The sequence below is a fragment of the Vigna unguiculata genome, chromosome 3, assembly GCF_037176805.1.
Source record: "Vigna unguiculata cultivar grain cowpea cultivar isolate G323 ecotype 2 chromosome 3, ASM3717680v1, whole genome shotgun sequence".
NCBI classification, from domain to species: domain Eukaryota; kingdom Viridiplantae; phylum Streptophyta; class Magnoliopsida; order Fabales; family Fabaceae; genus Vigna; species Vigna unguiculata.
This window is the reverse complement of record NC_140794.1, coordinates 27,517,287-27,526,674: the sequence shown is the minus strand read 5'-3', so window position 1 is coordinate 27,526,674 and position 9,388 is coordinate 27,517,287. Positions and strand designations below refer to the sequence as shown.

Here is a 9,388-nt window from a genome sequence, read left to right as displayed (position 1 = left end):
TTAACTAACCTTTTTCTAGACTATTTAAATAAAAGAAAAAGAAATTTTTTTGAGAATTCATGTGAAAATAATAATCACTTTTCAAAAGTTAAATTGGGTAAACATTAGAGAAAATAAAATAAGCACTTCTTTAAAGTAGATGACAATGTTAGTAATTTCTTTTACAAAAGACTAAACAAATACAGGCGCGATCGTATGAGTGTGTTCATATTTTTTAACTTTCCTAAAGATTTTGGATGAAAATTAATAATATTTACTTTTATAATTAATTTTTAAAATAATTATTAAATATAAAATTAAAAAAATAAAATATATACATAAAAGAGATTTTTAAAATAACTCTTAAAAATAAAAAGAATTTTTAAAACAACTATTTATAAAATAATTAATTTTTAAAATAATAATTAAGGAAAAAAAATCTATTTTAATATAATTAGTTATAGATTAAGATAGTATTGTTAAGACTTTTGAATTCCAACTTCTTTGACTTCAAGAATTATTATGCTCCAATTTCTGTAACTCTGGTGCCGTTGCCTTATCTTATTTGCTAGTTGACAACCGAGAATAGGAGTGCTTACAAAGATACTAACCCTCAAGTTATTTTAGGGATAAAATTGTATAATAAATCTATAATTAGTGAACCAATCATATCTTAGAACTGCCACTCATTTATACTTTTTCAATCAAGTTCTTACAAGTGTGGGACTTTGAGGTGATTTTGTTTGTATTTTTGTGTCCTCAACTTAAGGATGAGATAATCTCTCTTTTTTTTTATCTATTATGTCTGTCAGTGGTATTATTAATATAAACAATTTTGAAATATTACTAAGACATCATTCAAATATTACTTATATTAGGACTTTGTAAGGCAATATTTATGGCTAAGTAAATATAATAATATTATTGTTAGTGTATAATACGCAATTAATTAACTTTAAAATAAGTTATGAATTATTTTAGATTAATAAAGAAAAAACAAAAATAGAAAGTTTGAATCATATATTAGTGTTATTTTTTCTATAATAAAAACATGACTAATAAAGACGTGATAATTACTAAATGTTGAACGTAGTTTAATAGAAAGTTTTATAGTTTTTGTAAGGAGAATATGATCATACGTGTATTATTAATATGAGCGTAGATTAATAATACAGACTCAGATTGTTGGTCTGGTTTCAAGGAGTTTACTTCTAAAAGTAAAGTTTACGCACTAAAAATATAAAGACTTGAGAAAAACTCTTTAAACCCCTTTCAACTTTGCATCCAATGAGATTCCATTGTTGTGAACCAAGATGAGAGGAAATACTTTTACCAAATGTGATGTTGTGTGATTAAATGGAGGGTATTTTTGGTGCAGCAGTTGGGTGATCTGGCCTGGAGTATGAATAGTGAACTAATTACATTCACTGGTATCATCACTAAAACAATGGGGCACCAATGAAAAAGAATAACAAATGCGTACAACCAGCCATACACCTAATAGCTAACAATGGGGACCTCAATATGAGGGTAAAGAAAATACAAAAATGAAAACAGGAACAAAGTGAGAAAGTGGGAAAAAATCTAAAACGGGAGAATAATATAGTATGGCGGGTACACCCTGAATTTAGTTAAATGTACAGAGAGCATGCTACAGCCTTGACACATCAATATCGTACTCCGGGTAATGTACAGGCAGGGTGTGAAGGAACACGAGTTTGTCCTCTGGCTCTTTAAACAACTTGTTCGATACAGCAGCAGGTGCTCATTACTATACGAAACAGCTCTGTCAGTGTTCTGGGTGAGATTCCTGCAAAGGAAACCTTGCCATTCTCTCTTCTCAATTGGCATCATGTACAAAAAGGATGCCACTCCCTTCACATTCAATCCAAGTATATAATCCTTCAACAAAATCCTTTCACCCACCAAAATCGACTCTGCCCCTCCCACCAGATGGTAAGGGCAAAAAAATGAAACAATCACAATTTCAGAAATACAGTCAGCAGCAAGGCATGCTCACAAAATTGTAGGTTGCGGAAACACCCATCGAATTCTGAGTATATCAAGTTGCCGATGAAGATCTTGAATCATCAGTTCTGTTGGCACGGCACATACAATCTGGGCACGGAAAGCTGTATATAGAATCATTTGGTCTTTTGAGCTCAACCCCCTTCGAATCACTATGTGACCTCATGCTCAGCAGTTGTCGCTTAAGACTTTTCCATCTGGAAAGTAAGGAAAGTAGATCAGGGGTATTTAGATACTTTCTGTTTAGCAAAATATCTTCAACGTTTTACTAAGACAAACCTCGTTGAACACAATCAAAATTCTAAGTGTCTTAACTCCTAAATAGTTTTCCAAGTAAATTTTCTCCAGTTCAATAAAAGGATGTTTTCTTCAAAATAACCTTGTCTTGATGTCACTTATCCCATTGTAACTATAATTAATTTCAATATCAACAAAACAAATGGGAAGGGGAATTTTTTTGTGTAGTAAGCTCATCTTATTTATTGTATCCTCAAAATTTTGAACTGAATAACATATGCAACAAAACATACCCTATATTGGGATTATCAAACAGTAATGCCAACTTCCGCTTATCAGGTTTAATTGTCTTAGCATGTCCACCATACAAGTATCTTCTGTGACCTAGCAGAAAATGAGGGAAGTTGCCCCCCTGAGTTGTGACAAACACCTCACTATGAAGACAAACAGTGTAATCTATAGCAGCCATCCTGGAAGAATAACTCTAGAAGAAGTAACTAGAGTCAAAATCATAGAACTAAACCAATGAAATGTTCAAATAACATAATGTAAGAGTACAAATGTAAACCTTAAATGGAGCAAGCTCCTCTTCAGAAGCCAGGGTATCCTTAGTATGTAAATTAGGAAACATTTCGCGTAGCGGGGCCATAGTTTTCTCCGAATTATATATTTTCCCAGATGCTAAAAAGATAGAAGTGTTCTTCGTGAAACCCATTCCCCTCAGCATAAGGCCAACCTGAAGAAATGGATGAAGGCATTGATTTTGAATAAAACAATCGAATTCGAGAAAGACCAATAAATTTGCTTCAAAAGGAGCACTTCAAGAAATTAGGAAATTTCTAGCCAGACAAACAACTTCTCAAATGAAAGAAGTACTCCCTGAATATTTATCCTCTTCACACAGGCTCACATCATTAGAGCTTTAAGAAGACTATTTACCTCTAATGGGGTAAGGGGACACTTCCCATTGATCCTGATTGCTCCTGGACGTATAACTCGTCCAGGTTTTGTAAATTTCCCTTTCCAACCTCTTTCTCTAGCTGCAATCATGTCTTCTCTCTCCTGTTTTCCACCGTCGAAAACACAACAAGAGAAAGCAACCATATCCTGCCCATGGGAAAGCATGTGCATCAGTTGCAACAAAGGATAAGATGTTAACCTTCACAATTAATAACATTCATATCTGATCAAAACAAACCTCTTCAAAACGAAGATGTACGGATACATATTTACCACCATTAATGGCACTGTGTTTTCTCATTCTTTCAACCAAAGCTTCACCTATGGACAATATAGGACTTGAAAACCGTAAAGCCTCATAGTTTGCTAGGCATCTAAGCCGCTGGACAACTGGAGGAGCATCAAATGACAATCTATTTGCAAATGGTGAAATCCTTATAACCCTGCATGAACAAAATTCAATTCAATATCCAAGACTCCTTATATCAAGACAATAAACATATTTCATGCAACAATTTTACAGTAAAATATATATATGGTTTTATATGTCCCAACCAAATCAAGTAAAGATGGAACTTCATTGTGTTAAAGTCATATAATTTAAGACTCTTCCTCTCATAACAGTAATCCGAAAAGATAACTGACGAGAAGGAAAATATATATTAATATAAATTATGGCTAGAGATACCCAAACATATGGGCCCTTCACCTTCCTTTCCATGACAGAAAACAATGAAAGAACATCAGCTCAAAACATAGTCATAATTCCTAGCTGTGAATGAAGCCAAATATATCATAAAACCGGAGGTAACATATACGAACTACTTTCTACACTGGTATACCTTGGAAAACTAACAACTACTCCAAACTGTTTAATTATAACCATTCATATCAATGAGAATAAGGAAATAATTTATGCAACGAGCACCATATACTCACTTCTCTTCAAGTAACTTAGGGAGTACCACATCTTTGTAATACTGAATAGATGACCAGGCCTTGATCCTGAAATTGTGAACGTTTGTCATGTTGCTGCCAAATCTTTCCATTAGGTATTCAGGTATCTTGTCAACCACCCGCACATCATTTTTCAAGGTATTCACAAAAAATTCTTCATCATAAATGTCCCTGAATTTGCTGGACACATGAAGTATTACATATATATAAGTTTAGACTGTTTCAAAAAGAATACATTGATCAAAATCATAAAAGCATCAAGAAAGAAACTCACAGTAACCAAGTTTATAAAGTACTACTATAAATGCATAATATTCCATTTGACAAAACAGACTAATATCCGTTATTAAAAGAACCATTAGCAAAGATATTAAGATTTCACTATTTAAATGTTTCTACAACATAATTAACATGAAAGAAAATCTAAGCTAGCAGTTTAAAATGACTTTATTAAAAATTTATAAATTATAATATCTCTTGTTGGATATAGGTTTTCCAATTTTCCTGTTTTGGAGGATGTATTATCCTCTTGTAGTTGTGGTTTCTCCATATCTCTAAACATTTTTTTTAATTAATTTTTTTAACAATAGCATGAGAAAAATACATAACATAATTGGATTAACAGTCTAAGAGGTATTGATCTTATGCCATCATAAAACACTAGATTCTCCTAGTTCAGAAAAACTTAATTGATAGCATAACTAACCTAGGGTCTTTCCATATGCTATGATAATGAAAGTTGGGGATTACAAGCGTAGCATTGAGATATCCAGCCACTGCAACAGCATTGCATACCTGTAAAAAATTGGTATCATTCACAAAATATGAGTTGAGTAAAAGCACATTAAGCACACTTTGAATATAAGGAAAAACAGAATGAACAGAAAACACTTACGGATGTCCTCTGCTGATTTAAGCCACCATTAGCCTCTACGTATATGTATCCATTTGATTCAGGTAGGGCTATCAACAATAAAAGAAATGTACATTCATAGTTAACCCAACACAGTACACTGCAGAAGTTAGAGACATGATTCCGCACACACACAGCAATGACCAACACCAACAGAGGAATTCTAACAAGAATGGTCCACTTTATAAATTAAAGACAACTCAGTGCTTCAACAAAAGGTTTTATTACCCAATGTTTTGTTCTTTAGATAGAAAAGGGAAAATTATTAGAGATAAGAAAAAAATCATACAAGGGTAAGAAAAAGATGCCCTTCAAAAGAGAAAAGGCTATACATGACGAAAAAGCTTTTAAAGACTCAAGAATGTAGCATGGCTTCCAATCTCCAAATAACAGGAAAAACAAGACCCTGACAGTGGAAACAACTGGAGCAGAACACCCAAGAGATGACAAACCATTTTTTGAGGTAAAACGATATAATGAACCACACAGAAGCTTAAGCTGGTGAAGACACGTCAATGTTTTGTATTATATCTCAAAGATGCCCCTCATACAAGAGACCAATAGGCTTAAAGCGGGGATAGCAACATGATCACTTAAATTCAACTTTAATGAGAAGAATAGGAGCAGCAGTGATAAAACTCACAACAATCTGGTAGTAGGGACTAATACCATATTAAAAATAAATTGGACCTAACTCAACTCCCAAACCTAACTCAAGAAAAAGAATCGCCCAAACCTTGAAAGGAGTATTTTGGCCATTTTCTGAGTTAAATGTAAGGGAACTTAACACAAACCCTCACACGTAGGACTGGGGCACTGATGCATGAAGTTTGCAAGTATAGACATCTATAGATGGCCCTCAACATCAAGACTAGATGGACACGTATGCCATGTCATGGATGGCTTCATGTCATATCTCTAACAAAATATATCCTAAAAATTGCAAACATTAAGCTGCAACCAAAGGAACTAAATGGGTAACAATGAAAAGAAAAATCAATGGTACCAAAAGCACTAACAAATTATACACCAGAACAAAAAATTAAGATAAAAATGAAAATGTCATCATTTACTGTCCATCAGTAGAGCTCATCTCATACCTTCACAAGATCGGTTCACACATGGTTTCCACTCACCACCTTTGTAGGGAATCTTCCATATTGTTGATATCTGAAAGGAAATTTATGAGCTTGTCACTGAATGTGTCTATCTAGAACCAAAAAACAAACTAAACCAGCAAAGTATAAAGATTCGTAAAAGTACTGTGGAAGAAACCAACAAATTAGAATATAAAGATGGACGGTCAGAATCAAATATCCTCCAATAGCTAGAGAATGGTCATTATAAAAGAAAATAAAGAAACTATCTTCACAAGAACTAAAAGACATTCATAAAATACATAATTTTAGAACCGGGGCATCAAGAAAGAATTAAAAATTTTAAAAGAAAATTTTCTGACCAATATTACAAACAATCATTAAATTCAAATAAAACATGGGTTAACAATATTAAGCTCTGTCCTCTCCTAGCTTATTCGTCAATTGATATCTTCTCAAACCCAGGAAGTATGACCTTGAACATAGCAGACTGCCTTTCGCAAAATATTACCACCAAAAGTGAAATTCTGTCCAAATGAATGCATGAATTCATAAGCATGTCAACAGAGAAATCCCTTTTGTTTATTTCGGAAATGATTATTATCATCCAAAAGGAATCCCTTGAAAGTCGGGTGTCAAGATTAGTTTGCTTTTAAAAGGAATATGCTAGGTCAAATTGAAACATATGCAGCAAGACTAATACATACTCAGTGAACAAAACTCCTAAAACGATATAACCCCCACATCCTCACAGGTAGCTCAACAAGCAGCTTTGACAATTAGAACCAATTTCCTCTATTCAAAATCCGCAATCATGCAGTTCTAAAGGATTTGACCAATCGCTTACTCACATTACCCCATCCTCTGTATTCAGACCTGGCAAACAATCTGACCATTAAACGCATCACAGAGCACAAAAGCTCTTCCACAAGCAATTTAATCACATTCGAATGCAAGATGCACAACCAGCAACAAATCGAGACACAAAACGCAAAGGCTAAACCTACATTAAAAAAGACAACGAGTCGAAACTCGATTCCAATCAAAAAATAAAATAAACTAAAACGAACTCCGTCAGAATAACCTGACAAATCACAAATCACCAAAATCCGGCGAAAAATAAAATCCAGAGAGATTTGAAAATGAATCGAACCGCATCGACGGAGGAATTGTCGGAATCCATTTCGAGGTGAAGCTTAGCGTACAGCTGAGGGCTACGGTAGACAGAGCCAGGCGCGGGACGGTGCTTTATAACCGGAACGACGTCGAAGGAAGCGGTTCCCATGTAAAGCAGCATGCCAGAGATGTATATGAGAGGAGCGAAGAGGAAAACGCCTTGTCGTCGGAGCAGGACGGATAGAAACATCCAGCTGAGCCGCTGCGCTGCGGTCCGACCGCCCCCCCGGTTTGGAGAGAACCGCCCGGTCTTAGACCGCCCGTGGCGGAGCCTCGGCGACCGGAGCGGCGACGGCGGCGGCGACGGTGTCGAGTGCCCGCTGCTCGGTAGCCGATTGTACGGGTGCATTTGGGATCAACGTTTCCACATCACAACCCTCCTCTCTCTCTTTCTCTCCTAGCACCGCAGCCGCACGCAGCGCGATGTAACGTTCCGAGAAAACGACACCGTTTCTGGCTTGATTTCCTAATAGAATCAAGAAAGAAAGAGAGAGAGCACGTGGGTTGGGTTGCTTTGGCTATTGCCTAGCCTACCAGGTAAAACGCTTTGCAGTCTTTTCCTTTTTGTTTTATGGAGAGCCAAACCACGCCATGCACCTATTTCGGTTTTCTATTTTCTTTTTTTCTTTTTTTTCTTTTTTTTATTATTTCTTTTTTTGTGACTCATTGCAGGTGCGCGAAGAAAGGTATCACGCATATCACTGGATTCAACCCCTTCCAACGAATTCTTTCCCTTTCTCTCTCTGTCTCTGCTTTTCTCCTAATCCTAATAAACAACGCATCATCTTCCTCTTCAAATTTTTATACTTTCATTTTATCTTTTTCTATTTTTTTTTTTTTAATCTCTTCCAAACTCATCTACTCTCTTACTCATATTCTTTACAAGCGTGTGTCTTGTGTTCTGTTGAGATGTTTTCGTAGATGTCGTAATCCTGTTACTTACAACCACTTTTTTTATTTTCTTTTTCCCCTTTAATCAAATGCTCAAATTTATAAAAAACATCTATGATTTATGATAATTTATTTTAACAAATTGTTTTTCCTTTCCAATTTACGAAATTATTGAGAAAAAAGAAAACTATTCTATTGTTAGTGAGTGAAAACGGTGAAATAAAAAAGAAAAAAAAAATAACGATGGTTCGATAATCTTGAAAGTACTCAAGATATGATTGATTTTCGTTGATAAACAAGTTTGTAACCCTATCTAAGTAGAGAATTTTGCGCATCCTCTAATTATTCTACTTTTGACAAAAAAGTACTTAAGCATATGCATTTATTTGTGATTGATTCCGTAAGCATTTTTGTCTCAAACGTGTACACAAAAAAGAAACCAACAACATTTTTGGTTAGCGTGTCGAACCCAAAACATGTATAAATCATAAAGTCGCCCTAATTTTCATTAGTTTTAGATCATAGTTTCGTAAAAGTCATTAGCTTTCTTTACCTGCACGATGCACAAAATTCTTTTTTTATTTTTAATTTGGGTGTGGATTACTAAAATAGGTATTTAAATTATAATTCATATCTATATATATAGATGAGATATTCTTTTTCACGTCAACGAAGTCAAATTATTTCCGTTAAAATTATATGTGGATATAATTAACTTCAAATATATTATGTTAGCAATACAAAAGATAAAATCTTAACTAAATGTGTCATAAATTAGTCTTTTGGGATGAATGATATGTTTTTAAAAATTCTTTAGTTGGATTGAAAATAACACCACTTTCTGAAATATTTACCTCATTATTACGACTTTGATCCATTATTACATACAATTCAATAATCACATCATGAAAATTGTGACTCGTAATTTACGAAAAAGATAATAAAATGATAAATTTCTTCTTCTTTGTCAAATACGTTAAAATTTGGTTTGGATAAAATTTTACATCTTAAGTAGCAAAATATCATGTTACTTCTTTTTTAATAAAAAAAAACTTACTTACTCGATTGTTTTTTTAATTTTGGCCGGAAAGTTTTAAATCAGTCCCACTTAATTTTGTGTTTGAATGAAATTCCAAATTTAGTTTTTTTC

At 34.0% G+C, this 9,388-nt stretch overlaps 1 protein-coding gene across 1 annotated transcript; it reads right to left on the bottom strand.

Moving 5' to 3' along the window:
• Positions 1-1,382: 1,382 nt before the first annotated feature.
• On the bottom strand, positions 1,383-7,930 carry LOC114178186 (O-fucosyltransferase family protein). The gene is made up of 10 exons (XM_028063944.2): positions 7,325-7,930; positions 6,175-6,244; positions 5,057-5,124; positions 4,868-4,956; positions 4,144-4,341; positions 3,443-3,647; positions 3,184-3,351; positions 2,813-2,980; positions 2,538-2,728; positions 1,383-2,204 (listed from the first exon to the last, which is right to left on the bottom strand). The coding sequence occupies exons 1-10, from the start codon at positions 7,694-7,696 to the stop codon at positions 2,042-2,044; spliced, it is 1,692 nt and encodes a 563-aa protein (XP_027919745.1). The 5' UTR covers positions 7,697-7,930; the 3' UTR covers positions 1,383-2,041.
• Positions 7,931-9,388: the final 1,458 nt, after the last annotated feature.